The sequence below is a fragment of the Tinamus guttatus genome, unplaced genomic scaffold (assembly GCF_059628265.1).
Source record: "Tinamus guttatus ecotype Peru unplaced genomic scaffold, ASM5962826v1 Tinamus_guttatus_pri_ptg000297l, whole genome shotgun sequence".
NCBI classification, from domain to species: Eukaryota; Metazoa; Chordata; class Aves; order Tinamiformes; family Tinamidae; genus Tinamus; species Tinamus guttatus.
In genome coordinates this window covers 2600250-2627188 of record NW_028288831.1, presented here as the reverse complement: position 1 = coordinate 2627188, position 26939 = coordinate 2600250, and the positions used below count along the sequence as shown (strand labels likewise).

The 26939-nt window shown below is 43.7% G+C and overlaps 1 protein-coding gene across 1 annotated transcript; it reads right to left on the bottom strand.

Moving 5' to 3' along the window:
• Positions 1-525: 525 nt before the first annotated feature.
• TNFSF8 (TNF superfamily member 8) lies at positions 526-14936 on the bottom strand. The gene is made up of 4 exons (XM_010223440.2): positions 14501-14936; positions 8781-8826; positions 1779-1850; positions 526-1233 (listed from the first exon to the last, which is right to left on the bottom strand). The coding sequence occupies exons 1-4, from the start codon at positions 14693-14695 to the stop codon at positions 836-838; spliced, it is 711 nt and encodes a 236-aa protein (XP_010221742.2). The 5' UTR covers positions 14696-14936; the 3' UTR covers positions 526-835.
• Positions 14937-26939: the final 12003 nt, after the last annotated feature.

The following is a 26939-nucleotide window of genomic DNA, read 5'->3' as shown; positions in this document are numbered from 1 at the left end:
GCTTGTTTTGCAACACAACTAGATGACTGTTTTACTATTTGTTATGGAAGGCTGTAGGAGTCCCAGGTGAGTAGAGAGGCTAAGCACACTCAATATCTTCAGAGAGCTTAATGTTTAAATAGAAAAGATGTGTAGATAGTAAAGAAAGGAGACATTGAAATGATATCCCACAAAGTCCCTAGCAGAGTGCAGCACAGAAGTATTTTGCAAGTCTCAAATCTCCTACATCCTGCCCCAGAGCATGAGGATCAGCCTGTGAGTCAATGATTTCCTCGTCTTTTCTTTTGTACAGTCTCCCCATAAAGCTGCTCAAGAGCTGCAATTGCACACTCCAGTTGTAAACAAAGCAAGAATTATGAGCTTTGACCTTTAGCTTTTGGAAAGACTGGTTCAAAACACTAGTGGATATAATTCAGGTAAGGAGAATCCCCCATCTCCTGAGAATCTTTCCTGCAGGCATCACCCCTGCAGGCACCTTGCCAGCAGTCTGTTAGTCAAAAATTCCCAATGCTGCCTGTTCTTCCCATCATCTGGTTGGGTTTTGGTCTGTTTGCAGTGCTGTTTGAGGAATCCATGGCACGGCTGCAGGGTGTATGCCAGCTAGCCCAGCGTCACAGCAGCCCTACTCTGTGTCAAAGCAGAGCGATGCTACATCTGTCAGATGCGAGTCGTATGGTGTTTTAGGTCTCATTCTGGGACGCTGCCACAAAGCTCCTTTTTCACCCAAGCGACAGAGTAAGATAGGAAATGTAAAACAAGGTTTTGCCTAGTGAAAGCAGGCTACTGTTGTTCAGAGAAAGATAGTCTGGGCAGCTGTGGGAAGGCAGAGAGCTGCTCACATCTTGTCACTGTACCTCAAGACCCCCAGAACATTTTCATTGGGAAGGAAAACTACGTTCAAAAATTCAGGCTGATTAAGTCTTACTGATATCCGGTCCTTTGTCTTTAGCTGTGTCAAATGGAGCAGGAATAAGGTCTTAAAAGACTTTTCTCGGCAGGTGTCCGATGCACACCATGTGGATAACATCTGCCGGTTGATTTTGTCATTCACAAGCAGTTCTATCTTCAAGTCCGTGGGATTGTTGGAGCAGTTGGCGAAATAAAAGTTCAAGTGGCAGTAGATCAAATAGAGACCTTGTTTCTCTATCACCAGCTCCTCACGCTTGCACTGAATGTCGTCACAAATTCCCTTCTCGATCAAGCTTAGTTTTGAACTGTTTACTGGGTTTGACACTAGAAAGAAAATCAGACACAATTTCAAATGAGCCACTAAACTCTAGTGATCTAAATTTAGGGCTTTTCTTTTGACTGTAACAGTATTTCCGGGTAAATGGGGATACCTGCTCTGTGGTTTTCCTGCCAGAAGCTTCAAGAGAGGGCCCTGACCCCACTGAGGAGATCACACTTAAAAGTAGGGTGTTAAGACTTTGTGTCCCTTTGGGAAACCCAAGGCAAAGAGAAGCAGTGAGAATGGCTTTATGCAATATCCAATGGAAATAATGGAGATATGCACTTATGTGCCTTGCAGGGAAGAAAGTATTTCCTCATTTGTGTTTTCTTATCAAGTTTTAAAAATGTGCCTATGTGATCGGATGGGGGATTTGCTGAAACCCCACATTTTCAAGAAAACTAGTTTTTTTTTTCCTTATAGAATGCCTGGTTGGTCAAAAGACTATTTGCTACTGCATTCATTTTGAGTAATACAAATAGTCTGCCCTCCAGCTGTCTCTGAAACATGCATTTGACAAATCTTGCCCTCAGCGGGGCTCCCCACTCACCTCTCATGTACGCGATGGCCGTGTTGAACGGGACACTGTGTAGGATACTTAAATATTCTTCAGAGGTATTCCCTGCAGGAAACAACAGATTAAATAACTGTTCCAGAGCATTTTGGGTTGTGGGAGATACTGTCAGCTCCACATGGCAGTGGTCCCCACCTGGGACTGTCCGGGTGTCCCCAGATGCCCCATCACCTCTGGAGGTGAAGGAAGCATGTGCTTGCTCCATCACCTGCATGGTGGGATGCGAGACCCATGCAGGGTTCCAGACCCCAGGTGTGGGTCCAGGCACTGCTCTGCACCTAAGCAGGAAGAAGTGATCTCATCACCACTACTGCATTGGCTTTTATACCTCTAGCAAAGCAGTCTGTGCGACTCCTGCCTATTTATTCCCTTAAATACATGGAATTGTGCATGTTCTTTGAGACTTCCCTTATTTAATGAGATGAGGCTAAGGGAAAACTGTCCATGCAATTATGGTAGCTGCTCCAAAGAGTCAATGATCTCCTCCAAGGGCCTGTGACAAACAGATAGAGCTAGAGCAGAATTTCTGAGTGCTAATTTTACAACATTCTCAGTAATATCTGATCCACATGTGGATTTTGTAACAGTGTTAACTCTTCTGGGACTCTTCTAGTAATCCAAGACTTTGACAACCTGTAGTTACTGCTTCAGAAAGCACCTGCACCCTGGCCTGGCGTCCCAGCTCCTGCATCCCTGCCCCAGCACTCCCAGGCCTACATCCCCAGCACCTGCAGCCCTGACCTCACATCCCTCTGCTTACCCTTGCGCTTCACATCCTCACCAAATATGTTTCATTTCCTCACTTGCTCTTTGCAAGATTTTCCTTGTCCTTGCTTACAGGCTTTTAGTGGCTGACACTGATTATTCTTGATTTATTGTTTGTCTATGTAGAGAAGAGGTAGTACAGTCCTGTGGTTTTTATGCTATAGTGCACATGCATCAACTATATATACCCCTATGTATCCTGGGTGGCTGCACCAGACTGATGAGTAATTATTTCCCTTTGCATTGACCTCTTCTTTCCATCTCCTGGCCCTGCTGTGGATGTGGATGTGGCTAAGCAGCTCAGGAGGGAGGATGGGTCTACTAAGTGCAGAGTCAGCTAAGTATCTTACTTCACATAAATTTCCTGCAACTAAAAGTATAAGGGTATAAGAAAGTCAATTCACATCTCCACACATCTATAGTATCTGCTTGTCCTGATTTCTAAGTGGTTCCTACTCAGCTGGGTGGATAAATCAGGGGGGAGCTGTTCACATGTGCAAGTGGCATGGGTTGATATTTTCTAATATTGCCATCTTCTCACTCATGCTGCTGAGAGGCAGGCTGTGGATGTCTGGGAAGAACTGCAATCTTTTCCTAGTTGCATTAACCAAAACTCTCTGGAAGGAAGCAGGTGCTCCCTACGCTCTACAGATGACTAGGTTGTGCACCAAACTCCCTTATCTGCACTGGAAATCCCCGGAGGAAGAGCAAAACTTACTTTCCTGCTGTTAGTCATTTACACTTGTAGTTTCTTCCTTGACATGATGAACAGCAGGAAAGTTGGTTTCAAGTGAGTGAAGATACTGTGCAGTTATGGAGATAAAGAATAGGGGAAAAAAAATAGAAGATCCTTCTGTCCCTTACTCCAGTCTGACACTCACTGTCAGAGAGCTGCAGCAGTCTCTGGTGAGCCGTGTTCAGCAGCCTTGAGCCCACTCACCTTGCAGATGTTCTGAAGGGAGGGAGATTACTTTTATCGAAACTTGGGGGCATTCTGTCTCTAAAACAGAAAATCCCCTCTGCTGAGCAGATGCTGGAAGCTGCAGCCCTGCACATTTTGTTTGCAGCCCCGTGCCTGCCCAGGAGCTGTATCTGTCCTGTGCTGGCTCAGGATATTCACTTGGCATCTCTCCAGGTCAACTTCTTGCTGATCTGACTGTATTGCACATTTATAAACCTGCACTTGCATTCATTGACGTCAGCTAGGTTTATACATGGATGTGTTTCTAAGCCGTTTATTTGATGACAGCAGCTGTGTTTCTGAGAAGACATGGTACGGAAAAAAAATTGTACAGAGACATTTCCTGTCCTCACTTTGCTGAGACAACTAATAACTATTTTCCAGGTTTATTTCTGAAGTTAATTCTTTTATCTGAAACATAACTGAAATTACCAGTTTCAGCACTGATCAGTGGATATGTTCAACCACATCACCTAATTGGCTTTGCAGTAATAGCATGTAAATCATAAAGAAATCCCATTTAAGTCAATAGGATTATATGGGTTTGAAAGTACAAGGAGAAAAGGCAAAGCCACACTGTGGTCTAGGTACCAAGGAGACCAAATTGATTTCCCTCATCCCCCATGGTGCAGGATACATGGACAGTGCTCCAGACCAGGCTGCTCTAAGGCAACTAGCTGATAAAGGAGCCTCAAGTGGAAGCTGTTTTAGGTTATTTTGTCCTAAGGAAACTATCAGGAGATAATTCCATTCTTCAGCATGGGTTGCTCACCTGCCTGCCTCAGTTTTCCCACCTGTGAGGTGTGTTTCTCACCTAGGCTCTGCTGTGCATCATCTAGCCTGCTCCCTGGTATAGCAAAAACCACAGAATTTCATGAGCTATTGATCTACTAAGTTCAATAAATTGTGTTTTAAGTATTGAAGAGGCAGAGGATCCCTTGTTTACCATTTGGTAATACCAATTACCTCAGTATTGATTAGATAAGAAGCCAGTCATCCACTATGACTAACTGGAATGTGCGTGTCTGCAGTTTCCTCCGGATGCTTGATTAGGAGAATGCTCGTGCCCTCTCTAGCATTCGCAAACCTATGCTTACCATTTCTTTTTTTTTTTTTTTTTTTTTTTTTTTAAGTGAGAAAACAGCTCATCTACCCCGACTTCCCTAAAAGTAGCCAGAGTTTCACATACATACAACTGAGAGAATAGAAATCTCTATGTTCCGAATGGGCGATGTCTGTGAAGAATGCGCTGCATTGAGATTATTGACTGATACCTCCAGGGATTTCCACAGGATTAATGTGGAATTAATGTCAGCCTGGAGGAGACCACATTTAGTTGGAGCAGGCCAAAATGCAGCCAGTTGTGTCACTGCAAACCTGGAATGACTCTCTTTGTTTCATTAGCTCCAGTCTGATTTACCTTAGTGTAGCAAGGATCTGTGTCATCTGTACTATCTTGAATTCTCAGGGCCAGGTTTTTAATTGGGAACTCATTTTCTATCAAACCTGCGAACAGGATGATTAATTTTCTTTGCTTGTCCGTCTGCCAGTCTTACTGCCATACGAAAATATATATGGTGTGCGCGTTCATAGATATCTCTACGTTTTTCCTGTTGTAAATGAAAATAGATTGTTACTGTGTATTTGTGATTCAAATGATAGCAGGAAAAACTATACCTCAAAGGATATAGCATTTACAGGGAGAAAAGGCTTGGAGAGGAGAGCTAGGACATTGTGAGAACTGATCCTTGGCAGGCCACTGCAGATTTCTCTGTGGCTTAGTTTTCACTCCATAAAGTGAATACAACGGCAATGCCTCCATGGCATTTATTAGCATGTGATTCAATGGCTGGGAGAAGTGAATGGGTTTCCACAGAGAAATATATCCACAGAAAGAGCATTTCATATGCATTTATTTCTTGCCAATGCAATTATTTCCCGCAGAGCTCAGTCTTTGCACAGGGTACGGCAGAGAGGTTTTCAGGAGCCCGGTGTCGTTTCTCACACAATGTTTTAATTGACACCTCTCAGCCACAGTTTGCAGGTTACTGGAGCCCCATGCACAGAGGGAAGCTGCTCTTACTGGGCACATGTGCATTTACTGTACAGAGCAACCTCTCCATGTGGGAACCCAAACCCTTCTCACTGGCACATTCTTGCATCTCCCCTTAGCATCTCCAAAAAATTTTACACAAGAAGCTCCCTCTAGCTCAGCCAGCACCTCCCCGTCGGTACCAAGATACACACAGGGCTCAAGTGAGGCTGAACACTGGCAACTCATTGCTCAGTTTTTCCACCCTTGGTCACTCTTACACCTCCGATGGCACTGGTGTGAAGCAGCAGGTGAAGCATGCAGCCAGATCGTGCTACCCACCTGCCTGCATGGCAGCCACCACTACAACCTTAAATCTCCAGCACCTCCGCCTGAGCATCGCCACCAGCAGCACCGCTCCGCATCCCTCCACCTGAGCATCGCCACCAGCAGCCCTGCTCCGCATCCCTCCGCCTGAGCATCACCACCAGCAGCACCGCTCCGCATCCCTCCACCTGAGCATCGCCACCAGCAGCACCTCTCCGCATCCCTCCACCTGAGCATCACCACCAGCAGCCCTGCTCCGCATCCCTCCACCTGAGCATCGCCACCAGCGGCACCGCTCCGCATCCCTCCACCTGAGCATCACCACCAGCAGCCCTGCTCCGCATCCCTCCGCCTGAGCATCACCACCAGCAGCCCTGCTCCGCATCCCTCCACCTGAGCATCACCACCAGCAGCCCTGCTCCGCATCCCTCCGCCTGAGCATCACCACCAGCAGCCCTGCTCCGCATCCCTCCACCTGAGCATCACCACCAGCAGCCCTGCTCCGCATCCCTCCACCTGAGCATCACCACCAGCAGCACCTCTCCGCATCCCTCCACCTGAGCATCGCCACCAGCGGCACCGCTCCGCGTTTCTGCCCAGCGCACCGGGACCCCGCAGCGGGTCACTGCCCGCCCCTGCAGGGAGGCAGCGAGCGATGCCCAGCGCAGTGTGACTGACTTTCCTGCTGAGGGGGCCTTCACCAACCAACCCATAGGATAAACTAATCAATCAACCCTGCTTTATGCATTTTACCCCCCAAATAAAAAGCCATTGTAACTCGCTCTTGCTTTAATGTTTCATTACGATGCCAGAGCCCTATAATAGAGCCCAATAGGCAATGATGGTGAGGTGATAAAGTGCTTGCACTCACTGCAAGCAGCTTTCAGAAATCTTTTGTGCCTTGTGGGCTTCTCTCTCCTTCCTTCCTCTACCTTTCCCTTGTGGCATTGTCTCAGATTTACCAGTGAGCGGGTGCCTCTAGTTGAAATTGACCAAAGTCAAAAAAGTTTCCAGTTAAAGAAATGACATCTTGCAAATTCCTTATGGATGAGGAGGGAAAACAAGTGGCACCAGTTGGCTGGGTGAAAAAAATGAGGAAAGAAAAAAAAAGTCAACGCAGTTCTTTAAGATGAGTGAGACTTCTGCTTCCTGCCCTCGTAATGCCAGCACTACTCACGCTTTGCATTAAAATTATATCGACCATCTGCTAATGTGGTTGAAGCGCCTCCTCTGTCAATCAGTGAGCTCCACTGGCAGCTCTCACTGCCTTGTGCTGCAAGTCACCAATGGGGACCAGCACAGCTCTGGTGACATCCCCGAGGCTGCATGGGTTTGCAAGAGCAGCCGCTCTGCACTGGGGTGTCTGTTCAAGCCATACCTCCCTGCTGCCTGCTGTTCTGTCACCATGCAGGTGAGAAGCAGCCCATCTGCAGAGCATAACAGTGACACGAGCACTCAAATGCCGCTGTGCACCTCTGTCTTGCCTATCGACATCTGACTTTATTGCCTAATAGCTGCAGGTGCTAAATAAAGCACCAGGAACACTTTGCAAGACATAAGGAGATATTTCAGATAATGGAGAGACACACAGATATGCTTTGGATGTCTTGGCCCAAATACCTCCAGTTTTACATGAATTAAAAAAAAAAAAGATAGCTAGGATAATGTGAGGGTCTGAAGTAGGAGGGATGCAGGGGACAGCTTCAAGACCTTTTAGGGCATGAAAAAGCCCCCCAAAGGAGCTCTGGATTCAGAAATTCTCCTAGGTAGAGGATACACTGGTCAGAGGCTTCACTGCCTGTGCAAATACTGGGCCAGGGGAGGTTCAGGTTAGACATTAGGAAGAACTTCTACATGGAAAGAGTGGTAAAGCATCGGAACAGGCTGCCCAGGGAAGTGGTGGAGTCACCATCCCTGGCAGTGTCCAAAAAATGTGTAGATTATGCACTTAGGGACATGGTTTAGTAGGCATGGTGTTGAAAGGGTTACATTTGGACATCTTTTCAAATCATAATGATTCCATTTCCAAAGGTCTTTTCCAACCATAATGATTCTATGATTCTATGATTTGTGGAGGTGTAGAAAAGCTGTTTACATAATTAAGGTGCTCTAGACTTTGACCTTCAGTTCTGACCTTCCAACCCCTCTAGATGAGCTCTGTGCCTCAGTTTCCCGCTGTGTAGAGTAGAACGCGGTAACATCTCCTATCCACCTGGCCTGAGTAAACAGTCTTGTTCACAGCAGGCCAAAACACTTGGTATTAACAGCTATGTAACCTGGGCAGCAAGAAAATAAAGAGGGCTCTTCCCAATTTATGCTAAGCAGAAGCAGACTCCTAGCACATCATCTCTACTAGTCTTGGTAGAAAGTTTTCACTTGTGTTGCGCTCCCTGTGTCTGTAGTCTGCCCACTTTAATTTCTTCCTGCTGTTTTCCACTTGTTCCTCCCAGACTTCCTCCTCCCTTCTTTTTTTTTTCCCGCAAACCATTAAGAAATACATGATGACTCCAGGCCAAGGGAGATCAGGAGTCATCAGTTGCTTTGAAACATGTGCCAGGGCACCCATCTTGCAAGAGCAGATGCCTGTGCCACATGTGCGGAAGCCAGACCCTAAACCAAGACCCAATAGTCAGACTGATGTTCACATCCTCTGGCAAAAATGCTCCGTTGAAAAGACACGTCAGGGTAAATTCAGAAATGCTTATTATTTCCTCATGCAATGGTTTCCAGAAGTACAGAGCAATTCGAAAGTTTTTTTCTTTTTTTTCTTTCCTGATTTTTTTTAACAGTAAAGTTTTACATGGAAAGTTAAGACGTGCATGATTAGCTTATCTGTCATCTTGGGAAATACAGATCAGGCAAATTCCCCTGATGGACATTTGAGGTGTCTTACCTGTCCTGATAGGTTTTGCAACACCCTCTGCGGCAGGATCAGTGGCCTGGAAGAGAAGTACAGGAATGGATGGGTTTTCTGGAGTTGGACAGATTGGTGATTAAGTAGGTTTAAAAGTAGATCCTAAAAATTTCCATCAGAGACTTATTCACAAGGAGCCATCACCAGCCACTGGGGATCATATGGCTCCTACAGAAACACATAGGTCTGAGGAGACTTGTAAAGGAGCATTCCAGTTATCACTTTCTTCAGATGTCCAAATTTCATCTATGTGCATCCCTTGTTACAGCTTGTGACACACAAAAAACAGTGCAAGGAGCTGTTTGTGTGGCCTAGGACGTTCCATTTTTTCCTGATCTAGGAATCTCTGTTTCTGACATGGCCATCCAGTGTCTCAGTGCTGTAGGAATTTGTGCAGCTTTTGCTGGGATCATCTTTGAAGCAAAAACCTCTAAACTCCTTGTTTTATGGCTTGTAAAACTTGGGAAGAATAGGGTAGAGTAACACTCCTCATACAGGATTGGTGGCCTTTGGGAACAACATCCACCTCTGGAAAGCCCGTGGGTAGCCAGAAATAGAAGCCGTAAAGCCCAGGACAGGTCCCAGAGCAGAGGTACATCCATCCTGCCTCACATCTCCTCTCTTCTTGCTGGGATGTAAACCCAAGGGTCAGGATGGCAGAGAAAGCTGTAGGAAGCATGCCTGACTGCGTAAATATGGTAGACAATCTGTGATGTTTCATCACACCAGTGATGTGGTATTCCACCACCCAAATGTCAAACCCTCAAGCATGTGCTTGTTTGACCATTATTTCCATACAGGTTAAATCACAGGTTAATGACAGCTCCCAGACACGCAGCAACACCCCAAGGACCAAATGAATTCTCCCAATGGGCTAGGAAAGAAACTGAGAGTGCCTCAGCACTAGAAACTGTGGGTCATGTCCCTTCACCACCGGGGCAGACCCACAGAAATGTTATTATCAGGGAGTTGTTTTGCTGCCTTTCAGGCTAGCCTAAACCAGCTCCTTGGATGCAGATATTGGTTTCCTGAGGTGATGGTACAGGCTGGTGTAGCCAAGCCCAGTTTAGCATATTGAAGCACAAAATACTAAGGAAACAAGTCCTGACTTTCACAGGAAAACCAAAAACTCCTGAGAGCAAGGAGGAAGACCAAGTGTCCAGGGTGAGACAACACAGCTGGTGGTAGGAGAAATCAAAGGGTCTTATGACAGCATTATGGAAAAAGCACCTAATTTGGGGAAATAAATAGGATAATGTGTAGCACAGTCTATCTGGACAGGAAGAGAAGTTGTCTTGTGTCTCTCTCTGTGATACTTAAGTTTCTGGTCTTAAACGTGTAAAAGCAGTTTGTTTAGATTCTAACCTAACGTGATCATTTTTTTTTTCAACTGCAGGCAAAGTGCAGACCTGCTTCTGCTCTCAGCAAAGCAGCGTTATTTCTTGGTTCTCATAGCGAAACACTATGGACAGAAGTGGACAGAATTTGCGCAGGTAGTGCTTGATTTGAGTATCTATAATGCCTGATTTTCTCTCCACAAACCTATGGAAGATGGAGGAGAAGCTATATAGATGACAGCTGTAGGAGAGCCAAGATGTTTCTCCAGGTCTTCCTTGGAGACAACATGCAGGGGAAGAATCTGATGCCTCGCAGCTTGCTTTGTAGTCAGGGCAACAGGACCGAAATTAAAATGTATTAATATAGTGTGTTCTCACCTGGGAAGTCTCCCTGTGGGTGAAAACATCAGATACTGCAGCAATTTAATTAGTGACGATTGACTAGGCATTGAAATAAAACTTTAGAGGTTGGTTGAAATATTATGGGTATTGCTGTTTTCTAATAGTAGGGATATTCCGTAATGCTGTAATTCAAAATATGAAGAGGTACAGAGTAGAAGCTCAAAAAGATTAAATTCTACAGCACAAGCTCTGGAAAAAAAATCATTACAATGAATTTCACCCTGTCTGCAGTGACTTTGAGTGCTGGTAATGAAGGACTTCAGTCATTACTCAGCAAAGAGAATAACTTGAGTCTGCTCCCTTAATGAAAATGATAATGAGGTGCCTGTGAAAGCCATTTCTTGCTTCTTTTCCCAAGAAAGTTTTTACAAACCAAATCAGCCTGGACTCTCACCTGTTGTGTGGTCAAACCCTTCTTACTACGTATATCTCGCAATCTCCCTCTCATTAGAAGCAAATCTCTAAAGTTAGGCTGGTCCCAACTGCGGAGGGGTTGCACACATAGAGAGTGAGTGTTTCAGGGTGTTATTATGCTGGTGCTGGTGTATTCCCTGACAATTCGTTGGACTAGATGACCTCCAGAGGTCCCTTCCAACCTTAAGCGTTCTATGGTTCTATGATTCTATGAATTCCTGAGCAGTGATGGGTAAATGAGCTCAGAAAGATGCATTCCCCATCCAGAACTGCTACCTGTTTTTAGGGCTTTAATTCCTGGGCTGACGAGGGGCTCACTCACTCGGTTGTCTGGAAATGACTCCATGTCATTTCCATGTCTGCTTGTAGCTGGAGCCTGCAATTCCCAAGTGGCATATTTGGGATTTAGCCACTGTAAGTAGATGGTGTGGCTGGAGCCATTTATCCCAGAGGTGTCGGCACAAGTGATTTGGGTGCAGAAATTGCAATAAAACACAGGTAGCAACAACAAGGTGGGCAAGCAGTAACATGAAGCCAAGATTTTATGATGACACTCTGGCAAGTATCACCCCTGGAAAAGCACACAGACTTTTGTGGTTCCTCCCGTAGTGTTTAGCAGAAGGAATAGTGCAATTTTCTCCTAAAATGCCTCAGTGTTTTTTCCTGCACAACTAGGAAAGCAGCTTTTAGTGGGGATTTTCAGGTGTTGTGATTTTTTTGTTTTGTTTTTTACTCTCGCTGCTGTGGAGATTGCCCACCAGAGGGAGCCAATTAGCGTGGATTGTGGCAGCCTATGGCAGGCTTTTTTTTTTTTTTTTTTTTTTTTTCAAGCATACATACATCACAAGCGATTAGTTCAGGAACATGCCAGGTAGTGCAGGAATGACTCCCCATCCCTGCAGTCCCTGTTAGGGGTTTTAATTATCTGACTGTAGCACTCTTGGAAATTACTTCAGCAAGTATAAATACTCTACTGAAGGGGGATGAATATGATGTAATAGAAATAATGTTAGGTTTAGAGAAGAAATTTTGGAATCATATTCTTTTTTTTTGTTCATTTTGTTTGGTCTTTCATGTTGGATGAATGCTCAGAGGACCTACATTTAGGTGGTGAGAACGCCTTTTCACATGGTGTGATTTTCCCTTTCTTCCCTCAGATAAGTATAAATTCATCAAAAGGAAGGAGACTGAGCAGCCAATTACGATGTTCCCACAGTGAGGCATGGTGACTCTAGGATGTGTAGCCACCAGAAACCTCCACTTCGTACAGTGGTACCTAAGACATGCCTCAAGGACCATGTTGCCCTGACACTCCCTAGCCCTCCTCTGACTGCAGGAACATGGAAGTTTCTATCTGAGTTCAGCACAGGAAGAGGATGAAGCGGCCGTCTTTGTTCAAAGGCCACCCATGTCCTTTAGCTGACAACATCCTGGGGGGAAAATCAGGCCAATTGCTTGAAACGTTTGTCCTCTCTTGAGAAGTTACAAATAAAATAATTAAGCCAATTAATGACATTTTGCTTCCTACAGGAGCAGTCCCTGCAGGACTTAATAGCCATGGACACTGAGGTATGACAGCTCCCCAGACCTCCTGCCTTGGCGCCTGCTGAAGTCAATACCAAAAGATGCTCAGCCCAGGCCACAACTTATATCACCAAAACAGTTCCTGCCCAGCCCGGTGCTGACACTGTGATCATAAGACAAGTGTTTTTTGTTGTTGTTTGTTTGTTTTTGTTTTGAGCAAGTTGTGTCATTCCTTGAGGTACCCCTTTTACGGAATCAGCATTTGTTCCTGGTCTGGAAATTCAAGACCGGTCATGGATGGGAAATGGCTATGCTGCCTCTAGACTGAGGGCCTTTTAGCTGAGATCAAGAACAATTTACATTTTTACTGCCAAATACTGCTTGCAGTGTGAACTTGCTGCTCAATTTCTTGTTTCTAACACACCTCAGCTTCCCGCTTTCTCCTTCAGCCGAAGCAGCAGCAATAAAGTCATTATTATTTTAAATGAAAACCCTGACTCTCTCAGTAATATAATTCCTTTAGCGCTAGTGTATATGTATTTATCCTGATAGAGAACTAGTTTAACGCTTACTTTCATAATAAGTACAAATGAAAGGCACATTAGATAGGATAGCTGTGGCAATTCTGTAATTACCTAGAGTGTTATTTTAAAGACCTCCCTTAATGTCCCACTACTTATCATTTGAAAATACCTATGTGTGATTCTAACCATGCCAAACTGTTTCTTTTTTGGAAGAACAATGATTTCAAGTAAACGACTCTTCACTGATAAAGCTTAAAAAAGTCACTCAAGCCTTAATGGTTCAGTTTCTGAGTAATATGCATATATAGATACATAAATGTGCACAAAATCAATTTAATAAGAGGAAATGCTGTGCTAACAGTCATATATTGTTTTCCATGGCAAACTTCCTTCAGTAGCCCAGAGCTGGTGCTTTCCTTCTACGAATAACAGCAGAGGTTACTTCAGCACTTGGATTTCTAAAAGTTCACAAAACTTCTAATGTGGCATTTTATCCCAGTGAAGTTTGTGGCAAACTTCAGAAATGCTCCGTTTATACCCACAGTCACTCGCACCAGAGGGAAGTGCTGCCTCTGTCCTAGCTGGAGCCGGCTGCTGGTTCCCCATTCGCTCCTCAACCCACTTTGGAGAGGTCCTCTTTATTTTAAAAAGGTAGAAACACTCATAGGGAAAGGTAGACATCGTTTGTCAGAATTTGCCTCAACTTATGCCCTTCTGCTGCCATTGCTACCTCTCTTCTTTTGCATTAGGATCTCACCTGGGAATGACAAGAGAGAGGGGCACAGTGGACTGCCTGTTTCCCATCCACTGCTCCGAGCGCAGGAGGGCTCTGCTTCCTCACATCCCGCTGCTTCATCTATCCATTCAACTCATCCCCATCTCTTTGCTCCTCGACCAGCCAAGACCTCACTGGCAGAAACTGATGGCTTTTAGTGTTTACTGCAATTGTTGTCTGCATCCTTGTTTTTTTTGTTTTGGTGGTTTTGGCCTTAGGCTTCCAGCAATGCCACATGCCATTTCACATCTAGAGATGCCATGTCTGCCACCCAAGTAATTAGTAGCAGAAGAACAGAAGAGAAGAACAACTGTAGACACTGTCAGACCAGACCATCTCATACACCAGAGAAGCCACAGGAAACCCTTCAGGAAAGCAGTTGGTGAGGGAGTGATCTCTCTACACCTCTCCTCCTAAGCAGGCTGAACAGAGGATGGCTTGAATTTTGGATTATGGGCTCTCCACTTCCGTTGATATAGAAGTAACTGTGTGCTAGAAATTAATGCAGCCCATAGAGAAATCACTTATTTTCTTACAAGTTCTTTTCTCTGCCTCTCTGTTTTGTCCCTCTCACCACTAACACATGTATGTGCACTTATAACAGGTAGCATTGACTGATTTTCCAGCACAGGATGATTTTTGGAAAGTGGGAATTTAAAAAAAGAAAAAAAAAAAGAGAGAGAATGAGACTGAAAGCCAAGAGTAAAGTTAGAAATTGCTTACCGTCATCTGAATGACTAAGACCATGATGGTGGCTAATGCAAAGACGAGTAAAGCAACAAGGGTAGCAATGATGAAATACAAACACATTTTGTTAGTGGCTCCGAGCCTCCTTGGAATGGTGTCTTCGGTCACATGCATGGCTGATTCATGAGAGTCCTTCACCTGAAAAAGAGTCTGCTCTTGTGCTGAGCCCATTCTTATATAGCTCTCAGGGTACTGCTCTGTATCTCCCCTTGATCAGATTCAACTTGCAGCCCATCTCTGTTCCTTGCAGGATTTTCCCCCTTCATCCTGGCTCATGTGATCTGGAAAAAAAACTTCATCATTTGTGGTACAAAGAAAGAGGGACCTGGGGGCGTGAAGCAGGACGCAGCTGTGAAGAGGGGAAGGAGCTTCATGTTCTTGATCAGGGATTTTGCGACGGCAGTCTTGTATGCAGCATTGGAGGTTTCTGATGTCAGAAGGTGAACAGTTACCCAGCTCAGTCCCCCCGCCCTGCCACGGGCTTTCTGTGAAATGGAGTGCTATGCAAATTCTGTTTCACTTTATACTCAGCGCACTTGCAGTTCAGTACAGTAAATCACCCATGAATACTGCCTTCCTGTTATACAGAGTAATCTCTTCTTATTCTTAGTATTATCCTAGTGCTGCAATCTCCAGAGGTTTGGGTTCAGATATGACATATGCTTTGGGTTTGGCGACTGTTGCTCCTACCTGCAAAGATCTGAAGATGGTTGAGGAGTTCTCAGTGAAGCATTTCATAGAACTGTGTCAGGATGGTGCCTTAGATGCAGGATGAGAGTTCAGGGAAAACCATAGAAAGAAATCAGTCACATCAAAATAGCTGAAGGTAGGATGTGCCCACAGAGCAGGGTGTCTGTATTTACTGTTGTGTCCTAATTATTTGCAGTTCATAAATTAATCCTGGTTTCTATTTTACCCATGACACTCTCAGATGCTCTAGACTCGGGCAAGCTCCCAGACATGGGGGATTGCCTCAGAACCTGAATGAGATTTCTTTGATTGGAAAAAATTCTCTTCCATTTCAATGTGACTTGAACAGTAAGTACAAACCCAGCATTTTTTTTATAAGAGATGACTCCTTGCTTCTAAAGGGTCTTCAGTGTTTTTGAAAATGCTTGCTTTTAGGTACATGTCTTCTTCTGATTCATCTCTGTGCAAGCCACTTAACTCATGGAACATGATCAAAGTGGCTAGACGCATTGGTTGCTCACAGTTCAGTTATGAAAGGACATAAGAATGGCCAAACAAGGTCTTACTAAAGGTCTATTTACATCAATATTTTGCCTTCAACACTGAGAGATGCCGTAGGAAGACTTAATCAGAACAGGAAAAGCAGATAAATTCATTTCTTGAATGAACCACACTACAAAAGCCTTTATAGATTTCCAAAATTATATCATTCAGAGAAAAAGCATCCCTCTATCATCATGGAAACAGGCACAATCCATTTTAATCAGGGAAAAGGGGAAGCATCCTTCTCTCTGTATAGATGAGATGATTGTATAACACCCTTGCTTAAGGTTTTTCAATAAATCTGCCACTCAAGAGTGGATGATGTAATTTTTCACCCACAGAGGCCTGTCTGTTGGGTACAGAACTTCTGTGCAGGTTCTAGCAGATGTGGCTCTTACTTGTCCTGGTTTGCACTGCAAATTAATCTTGAGCTGCAAGGGAAAGGTTTACACACTTTTGCTGGCAAAGGCATATTAGAAGCCTTAAGGCAGTCAGTCCCATACAGCAGCAAACCCACACTTTTGGAAGCACATCCTGTACCTCCCCAGTACAGTCATTGCTCCCCAGCCCTCTCTGACCGTGTGGCAGCTCTCAAAAGCAGGAGAGAGAATCCAAGCTAAAAAGATCTTAAAGTGACCCACTAGCTTCTCCTATACATGAAAAGACAGTTGAGCTGGTATAGCTGACAGCTGACAGTTCAGCTTGCAGGTATACACCTCAGCAAGGATGATGCCTTACTAAAGAGGAATAGCGACAGAGTAGTTTTAAGGCAGTTTTCTGATTGTGAAGCTGGACTTATTTCCAGTGGGCTGGGACAAACTGTGTGTTGAATCAGGATTTATGTCACCTTGTCCTCTGCAGCACCAAGAGGATGCTGCTTTCTGGGGGCTCGTGGGCTTCTGTAACTGCACAGCAATTTGCCCAGTTAGCACTCTAAAATCCAATGTGTTTGAGCTAAATGCCCTTATTAGTAGGAAGCCAAATACTATGCTGGTGAAGTCTGTTAAATAAAGAGGAATTAAGGAAGACAAGTGAGGAAAAAAAGGGACAAATCCAGCCCCCATGTGAAGAGGTGCAAGTTAGATTAAATATGGCCTATTACTTTCTAAGCTAAAATCAGACAGTAAACTTGCACTTGTAAAACTGCAATGTTTGGAGTGATCTCTTCTGTTTACAGGTGTGGTTCAAAAGCAGAATCTCTCTGGCAATTGTCAAAGCCCATCACAGCCCTGAGCCAGCAATGCTGAAATCTTTTGGTAAGATTGCATAACATATTAATGTACGGGAGCACAGAGCATCCAGTCCTGCAATAATACTATGCAACAGAGAATTCAAAAATAGCGAAGGTAAGTGCCTGATGTAAGAGCAGGATTAATGAACAATTCTCCTTTTGTGTTGGGGGAAATAGCTTGAAATGTTGCTAAGGGAAGCATTCTGTTAGGCCAATAGTAGCTTTTAAGGGAGGAACATTGCAGGATAGATGAATGCTTCTATAATTTTTTCTTAGGCAGTAAATAAACCATCTCCCATTCTCATTAGATAGACGAGCTCGAAGTGTTGTAACCTGCCTCCCCTGGCTTGTAGATGGCGAGGCACTTTCAGAGATAGTTTTAGTGCAATGCTCCATTGCCCTGTATGCCCTGCTAATGTCCTCTGCAAACTCTGTTCCGTCCTCTGCCCGGTTACGTCGGTCTCATTTCCAGGGCACAGCTCACATGCCTGCTGACCACTCTCCCTGCTCTGGTTCAAGATGCTGAACAGCAGCTGTTTGCCCTGTATTTGTACTGGCTCTTTAATATGAAGCTCATGCTGTGGCCTTGGCAGCAATGATCTTTGCATAAAAGGACAAAGAGGGAGAAAACAAGTGAACCACAAAACCAGAAGTTCTAATTATTTCTTGGTAGAGTTTACAAGTGACTCTGTTTAGCAGAAAAATACAAAGTATCCCAGCCCCTTCTTAATACTTGTTTAACTACTTTTCAGCAGAAAGAAACCAAACTTGCTGAGAACTGAAAACCTATCCATATAGTCAATGGAAATTTACCCTCTTTTGAAATCTGTGAGAACTGAAAATCTTCCTGAGAGACACTACTGGCCAGTTCTTCAGAGCTATTTAGGAACCAACTGCTGCTGAAATCGCAGGGCACTGAGGGCATAGGTACTTTTAGGACTCTCTGTTTCATCTTGCACTTGAATTGGGTTCATCTCTCATCAGAATCATCATTTGTGTTTACACATGTAGTTCGCTGCTTGAATCTGGTCCTTAGATTTTAAAGATCTACCCTAGCTCAGAGAAAATGCACCATGATGTATCTTTGATTACCTAAACAGATTCCTAGGATAGCAGTGATGGTAATTGTCTTACACAGCAAAAATAATGCTATTAGGCTCTTATTGTCAAAGAGAGAGCCCTGCTGTTTCCTCTTCCCTTAAAGACAGTGCCATTTTAACTGAAGTGTTCGTGGGTGCCCCCCACACATATATGTACATGCATTAACACACACAAATATGTTCAGGCACCTGCAAATCACTTAAAATGGAAATGCAAAATCAGTCAACTGAGGTTACAGTAAAATGCCATTAGTAGTCGAGATATGAATCACAGGTTCCTAAGCTTTTTGCAATGACTCACTCCCTTGCATTGTGCTTTGGCATGTGGTTGTTCCCCATGTCTCAGCCTGGGCGGAGGGACATGGGTGCTTGCGCCCAGATCTTGTTGCTTAGCACAGACTGCAGCCTCACTCCTGAAAACTGCTGCAATGTTTGATCCTATGGGAGGAACAGGTGAATCCTCACTTGGGAATTAGAAGAGGTTTAGCTCACCTTTTTTTTTTTTTTTGATTTCTTGAAGACCAATCCCTATATTGTCCATCAGAGGAGGAGATGGAGCTGGGCAATTTCTGAGCTAGAAGTATTCTTACATTAATTGGAAGCATGGAGAACCTCCCACTTCTGCAGGCATAAAGCACCACAGATAGGTTTTTCAAAAACGTAGTGTAGCCTAATTCCTATTGAAAGTCAGGAATTTAGCCTTGAACAAAGTTAAAGAAAAGAAAAAGAAAAACAGGCAGTTGTTAGAACCTGGGCCTATTGCGCTCCCGATCCAAGCTTGGTCACAGAACAAAGCAAATGGCACTCTAGGATCCTATCCTTAAAACATCTTTGTGAGGATATTTTTGGCCACTGTGATAAAACAGGCTTTTGAGGGAGATGCTGTGTATCTGTCGTCCAAGCCTTCTGCTGTCATAATGTACTGGAAGGCATCCAAGAATAGAAATGTTCTTTCGCCATTTTGTTTCTCAAATAAAATAACCAAATAAAAATAGACATCAAACAGGAACAATATAAGAGAAAAAGAGAAAGGCTAGCATTACCAATGTGAAGTATTATCTCCCTGGGAAGCCACAGAGTGTTTATTCCTGCTATGAAACCGTCTTCTTTATTCAAATGAATTATTTCAGTCTTGTAAGGCAATAGAAAAGCATGTACGTCAAATTAACTGAACATTGGCTCTAGGGGAAAAACACCCTTTTATATTGTACGTGAATCGTTCCATACATCCATCTTTCCTGAAGTGCAGGTGGAAACCAGAGGCATTTAGATAGACAATAAAATGCAATTATAAAGTGATACAAATGGAGCAGTTATAAAAGCGTAATAACTTCCACGGATTTGTCAGAAAGGGCCTTCCCTCATCAGGAGTTACTGCCTGCCTAACCAGTAATTGTTTTTCCCTTCTAATCTCCACTCTGTCAAGGAGAAATGTCTACCTTGCTGGAAGATCTTCGGTATCTTTTACCAGCACTTGCTCATAATATTCAATTAAAATGAAAACGTTCTTTTCTGAGCATTAGAACTATTTGTATTCTCATTAATGACTCAGGAGTGGGATGAAGAGGATAATGCAGGAAGCTGGAAGAAATGATATGTTTACAATTATCGCTTAAATTAAAAATGCAGAATTATTTAGAATGAGATTTTCAATGGTGTTGGAAATTTCAGGTACCTGACATTCCAGAATGCTGGAAGGATGATTATTTCTAGTCATCCCTGCTCATCCCTGCTTGAAAATCAGGCCATTTCTGTGTGATTCAAGCAGCATAATCTAAGCTTGGGTCATTCAGAACTATATTCAACTCTATTTGTGACTCACTTTGTGGTGCATTAAGAGAGAGAAAGAGGATGTCCATACTTGCTAGTCTGCTCGTTCTCTGGATACATCTGACAATCTTGGCCTCTGAAAATCAAGGAGACAGTTTCGCTACAGCAGTATGAAGTTCTAACTAATGGATTTGGGTGGTGAGAAAAATACTCATAAGCACTAAAACACAAGGAAGCGAACTGCTCTATTTGATTATGCTGGACTTAAGTTAAAGTCTACAAAGAGCATGATTCGACCATGTGCAATATAAGGGAATTGGGCCCTGAACTCAGCTACATCTGTATACACTCAGAAGTGGCAGATAAGGACAGCACTGTGATCAAGGGATCATGGACAAGCAGCTTGCATTCTCATTTGGGGCTTAACCCTTTTTTATCAGGCTTGGGTAGCTTTGAGCATTTGCATGCTGTCCTCCCACCACTGTTGAGTCCTTGGAATGTAGAGACTTGGGGCCACAGAAGAGCAAGAACTTTGAAAATGCCTCTTAGGTGAAAAACAGGAGCTCAAGTTTCTCTGGAGGCATGGCTACAGTGGTCTAGCTTAGGAAACGCATTGCTTTGGAAATGTTAGGCTGTAATATTGGCTATATCCCTGCATATGAAATGGATATAAAACTTGCAGCATCAACTACTGTAGGAAATGTTATCCTGAATGTAAGGCCTTTTGGTCTGATTTATGCTGTTGCTTGTTTTCCCTAACCAACAGAAAGTGTATTAAAAGCTTTTGGTTAAGGAGAGCTGAGTGATATGGAGGTCAGTTGCAAAATAATTACACCTTCATAGGGGCTGAATAATCTCTGGTTAAAATTCACTGGAAGAGCAGAATTATATCACAGTAGAATTTAGCTGACAGTGTAGTCTATCCAGATTAGAAAAAAAGACCACATGAAACATGAAAAATGGCATTCTATATTTGACTGTTAATAAATCACCCTATCTTATAAAAAAAGGGAAATATGCAAAATACGCTGAGCGTGGCATTTGGATATTAAATCCTATTGGGAAAAGTCAAAGTCACATTCACAGGAAGAAAAAGAATGCAGGATAAAAGTACACTTCTAATTCTGACAAGCTGAAAGTCTTCAATAACTTGCTATTCTCAAAATAATAAAGATCTATCATTCTTCTTAGGGAAGGCTGTGAAGTTGTTTGTTTTTCCCATCCTTGCCACCCAAGGAAGAAAAGAGCTTGCAAAATTTTCACGGTAGTGTTATGCTGGCTGCCTTAGGTACCAGAGCTAAAGGTCACCACAAAGTCATCTGAGATGACTTGTGGATCAGCACTGCTGTTTCCCCCATCTGCCTGTTCAGGACAAGAAATGAAGGGTGAAGAAGCCAGAAGAGCCTCCATGCAGCCTTCAGGGCTTCATCCCTGCTGTGCACTCCAGTCTCTGGACTGTTTTTGTGTGCAGGTGGATGCAAGGTTCTGCTTTGGCCCTTACCAGCTGGAAAGGGACTTGTTGGGGACATGTATGGTACCAGCTCATGTTCGTCCCTACATAGAGCAGCTCCGCAACTGATGCTCCCCAAAAAGGTCCCTAACGCCTCTACACAGTAGATGTGAGTTGAATCAGTAGTTCGAGCACATAGAGATGTTTCGACCAGTCTTGAATTGTGAAAGTCACCTGGCACTTTTTATTCACAGTAGTTAGCACAGGTCAGATCCAAGCCACTGGCAGCTATGAGCCTGGGCCACCTGACAAGTATGGCTCCGCTCCGGTCTTCCGTGGATATAGCTAAAAGTAAAAACAACAACAAAAAAATCACCATAAAAAAGTAACAAGTCACCTCCTTGGAGCAATACAGTGTTTAGTTGCAGTCAGCACCTCTAAATAGAGCTGAGCAGTCTCCAGCCCTATGTAAAACTGCAATTATTCAAATTTGCGACTGCTATTTCAGAGCTCTGGATGAGCATTTTTCTGCAGTGAATTTCCATTTGCTTTTTTTGGCAGCAGGTAAGCTTGGCTTTCTACAGTGCTGCTGTTGACAAGGGGTAGATTTTCCAGGATTGCTGGGGGTAAAGTGCATTAAAATGCATCTCAGCTCTGGGTACCGATTTTGAGGGCAGGTGTCAGTGTGAGGAGCACCATGCTCTCTCCCTAGATAGTGGGGAGAAATGGGACTGCTGGTAAGTGACTCATCCTAGCCTAACATAGTTATCTTTGGTGGAATGACTCACTCCGGTAGTGCTTAAGTGTTTCAGACACTATCATGGAGAATTTATAGAACTAGCCTAGAGAAGTTTTTTGGTCCGGATGCATCTCAGATAGTTAAAGTAAGGGGAAATGACTGAGCTCCTTTTGAATTAAGTCTTGTTAGTGCAGTTTGTGGAAAAATCATACCCACGGTGTGGGAGAGATGCCACCTTCCTGATTGGGCACCAATAAAGGTGCAAGGCTAAAGCTCTTGAGAATGCCAAGTTTGGGGATTAAAAGATGTCACCCACTGTCAGCCTGCATCAGTGACCCAGGGAATGAGTGCCACCTCGATCAGGTGCATCCGGAGAAGGGAATGGGGAAATCAAGGCATCATCATGTTGCATTACAGCCATGCCTGCCCAGGGCTGTCAGGGCATGACTGCTTCTGAAAAACTGGCCATTCAGTGACATAAGTAGGAGAAAATTTATGGGAGAGATTGAAAAAGCAAAACACTTAGCCTTGAGATACAGTCTTTTTTTGGCCCTGCAAAGGGAAATATCAGGCAAAATACTGCATCTGCTGAGAGCAGTTACCCTAGAAATATCCAAAGCTGTATTTCTTGTCCATGAGAAGGACATACCCAACACGCATCCTGTTCTGTATGCCCTCTATGAGATTAAATTTAGTGTTTCTGTCCTTGATTGAAGTCACAGTGCACAAAAGTTCTATGCACTTCCATTGATATTCCTATCATTTCTCTTTCAGTTTCTCTTGAATTAATGTAATCCAGGAAACTTAAAAATGTCAGGCTCAATTTTTGTAAGCTTAGGTTGAAAGATTTAATCCTCAGCATTCTTGGGTTGCTTTTTCCCCCAAAATTCCCCTCCCCACCTTTTGGGGGGGGGGGGTTTTGATGCTTTTATACAAATGTCTTCTAGTATTTCCTTCAGCATTCAGCACACCACAGGAGCACTTCTGATGGAAAAATCAAGTTTTTTTTACCCTTCTTAGAATGGCTGAACAAGGGCTGAGAGGTCCAAAAGGTGGTCAAAAGAACCATCACCATGAATTGCTGCATGACATAACCAGTGTTTTTCTAGCAGAGCTCCTTATCCTTTTTTCTTCTCCACTTTGGGAAAACTAGATATCCAGGTGAATATCTAGTTGACTAGAGAAAAGCAGAAGGAATTCTCCAGCGCTCACCTGTGCCTTCCAAGATGCCACTTTGACAACAGCAACGTCTCTGTATATGCGTATTCCCACAATAACATGGCAATCACAAGTAGCCAAGAGCCATGGGGTCCACTGAACAGCAACCATGGTTCAGTGAGTCAGCAGCAAACAACGCAGGGCAACTCAACCTGGTGCTAAGCTCAATTAGCAAACCTGAGCTGCGGTTTCATGCAAACCTTTTTTTCCTTCTTTTAGACTATATGGGTTCATGTCCCCTACATTTCTCTCTCAGTTTCAGGTATGAATGAATTTAAAATCTCTAAGTAAAATTCAGCCAGAAAAAAAGCTACCTAGTTTTGACTAGTTTCAGTGCAAACCCAAGCAAAACCACAGAATTGCTCATGGTTTCCAGACCAAGCCATATATATCACCTAGTTTTGGGAGGTTTCAATATGAAAACTTCATGGAGTCTGAGAGAACAAACACAAAGCTTAAGGTTCTTTAAAACAAAGCTTGAGGCATTTTAAATTGTTATCTATATAAACACTTATGCCATCTTAGAATAAAATGTTTGAAAACACATCTCTTTAGAATAGACCAATGTTGAGTCACCTGCCTGCAAAGAGATGGCTCTTTGCAATCTGTAAACACTCACCTTTTAAGTAAGAGTGGTCCATCTTGGCTCCTGAACACTGAACTCAATCTAAGTCCTCAGATTTGTCATGTTAGTGTAATTTCAACCTTGAACATGTGCCTGGAAGAGACAAATCAGTTATTCTCTTTGCCATTGTGGGAAAACAGTAGACGGTGCAGTCATGGCATAGGTAGCAATTCTATTGTAAAGAGCATCTTGGGGACTAGAGACTCAGAAAACATTAAAGCTTTAGTGGTGTTCTCTTTTATTGATTAACAGCTGCTTCTTTCTGCAGAAACAATAACTCAGACCATCTCTGTCAAGCCAGGAAACTCCTCAAGCACTCGGTAGCTCAAGATGGAGGAATAGAAATCTGTCATCATGCACAGATGTAAGTGTTGTCCTCCAAGTGTAGAGCATCCTTAAGATGCCTCCAGCCAAGAATTCATACTAGTCAAATATTTTTTGTGCGATGTGTAAACAAATGTCTGTTTTTCTTTTGCTGCATACAATTCCAAAGGCTTGTCTTCTGTATTGAGCTAAATCTGTCTTCCAGGATACATTAGTATGAATTCTCCTTCCGGCTTCCCTGGAAATCTTACTGAGCACAACTGAACCAGTAAACTCAACCTGACTAGAAGATATTCAACAAGACATCTAGCTCTAAGTGATGACTGACCTGCCACTTCTTTCAAAGAGCGGTGCCAGTGATTAATTAACCTCAGTTTCATGGATTTGTTTCTCTTTCCTACTGCATTGACAGAGAAGCAAACAGACAGATAGAAAGAAAAGATGTAAGCCATGGTTATTTTTCTCCTCCTCTGTCAATACTTCTTATTTTCACTGACTACCAGGTCAAACCTTTCCCTTTCCCTACTTAAATTTGCGTGAACAAGGATTGTCTCTTTGTTGCTCAGTTTGATTAAATAGTTGCTTGACTTTGTCTTGGTAAGGGCACTCTCAAGGCCCTGCATTATTTGCTCATTCATGCTACTCTAACTATTTAGCAGGGAAAATCTGTAACAGTATTTTTGTCTGAACATGCAGAGAGGAAACTGCAAACTGCAACTTCAAACAATGCTTCAAATGAACAAAAAACGGCATACCAAATAATTGAAAGTTTGAGGCACCCACTCAACTGCAGAAATATCTCATATCTCAGTGGCTATTGTTAATGTAATTAGGCAGTTTCGGGACATGTCTTGACATGGTATTTTGTTTTGTTTTGTTTTAGTTATTTTCTAGAGGTGATTGGCCCATGGGTGCAACTCAGACTGAAAAGAAATCCGGTTTCACATCTGAGTTCTGCCACAGCCTTCCTGTGTGGCCAGAGTCCTGTCACTCAAGTACTGCAGCCCACTTTCCCCAGCTGCACAGTAAGGAAAACAGCGTGTTTATTTACGCAGGTAACAGCTACGCAAACGAATGGCCTCACCAGCTGGCCGAATCCCTTGAAACAGAAGAGTAATTTTAGCAGAGATGTTATTGATGGATTTGCCTTACATTTCTTAGGACAAAAGCCTAAGTCTTCCCTTAGGATAGGAAGGGAGCGAATGAGCACTCCACAAGGGAAGACAGTGATGCCCACTCTAAATTTCTCTGTTTATTCTCTTTGGGAAAAGAGTTATTTGAAGCCAGTATTCAGCGCAAAGAGATGCCAATGCCTTTGGATTGCAGTAGATTTAACTCCAGCCTCTTCCACCCTGATCGTCAAATCCTTTTACAAGAAAGATCTGCTTGATTTGTCGTGTTTTACAACCAGGAAAACTGAGGCAGAAGACGGAGAAATGATTACTAGTGCAAAGGCAGCTTATGTTTTTCTGATGCCTTTGCAAAAGCCACTGGGCAGGTGACCTACATGGAGCTACAGGAAGTTTCCCCTAAGCCACGTGCACGGCCAGGTAACAGAGGAGGCACCATGGGCCAAGGCTGTGGAAGTCACACAGTCCCTGGGGACAGCAGGTAGCCCCTGACCTCTCTAGGTGAGCCCGGATCACTTCTTCACATGTATCCAGGCACCATAAGGAATGAGGGAAGGAACTTGGTGAAGATAATGAGAAGAGGAGGTGGTGGTGTAGGTTGTGAGAGCCGATGAAGCAGCTTTGAATGAGCAAGGGAAACTTCATGTTTGGAATTTCAAAAAATTGACTCAACATTTCTGTCACAACAGATAAACATCTATCTATTTTATTACTGGGAATCATCTTTTTTTCCTCATTATAAATAGAAACAGCATATTACTTCACGTTATTTCCTCTGGGGTTTTTTGGGGGTAGATATGTGTGGGTGGTAAACAACTTGCAAAAATCTCGTTGTTGTTATTATTATTAGTCAATATGAATAACAGGAGGGGAGCATGTGGGATTGTGAAGTACCAGGTACTATGTAGCCAGAAACCAAATATAGGTCATCCCTTCAAGCACATCTGGTGTGAGGAAAGATCGGCACAGCAGAACCGCTAATCTGTAGCTGCGAATATTGCTGCTTCGTGAAAATACCTGTATTGCCATAAGCATTTTTTGTTGTGTAAAAGACAATTCCGACACAGACCCAAAGAATCCAGAACTTATAAGCTAGAAAGATCTACCACCATCAATAAGCAGAGCTGTCGGTACACTTATTTCAGAAACCACCTTTGCAAAGTCTTCCCATGTCATGGTAAGAGTCGGCAATGGAAACACTCTGCATCAGCCGTGGTACGCATATATTGTAAGGCACAGTCCCTCATCAAAGCATTTGTAGTCTGAGCAGGTCATCAAGAGATGAAGTCTGATAGGAAATAAAAGAATTTAGCTCAGGTTTTCTGGCATTCAGTGCTCTGTCTTCCTGCCTGAAGGAGCTGAACTGCCGTTGCGTGACTGGGCAGCACACAGCAAAGCTGGGGACTCTGGTATCCAAATCATCCTGCAAGGAACCGTCCTGGCCTTGGGGACGAAGGGTAAGGAAGGGCCAGCTGCAGCAGGGACTCTGGAGATGGAACTGCTGAGCACCCACCTTCATTGCTGTACACCTGGGAGGGATCCAAGCGTGGCTGAGACTGCCAGCAAGGCCAGCAGGGAGGTGAGTGCCAGTAGAG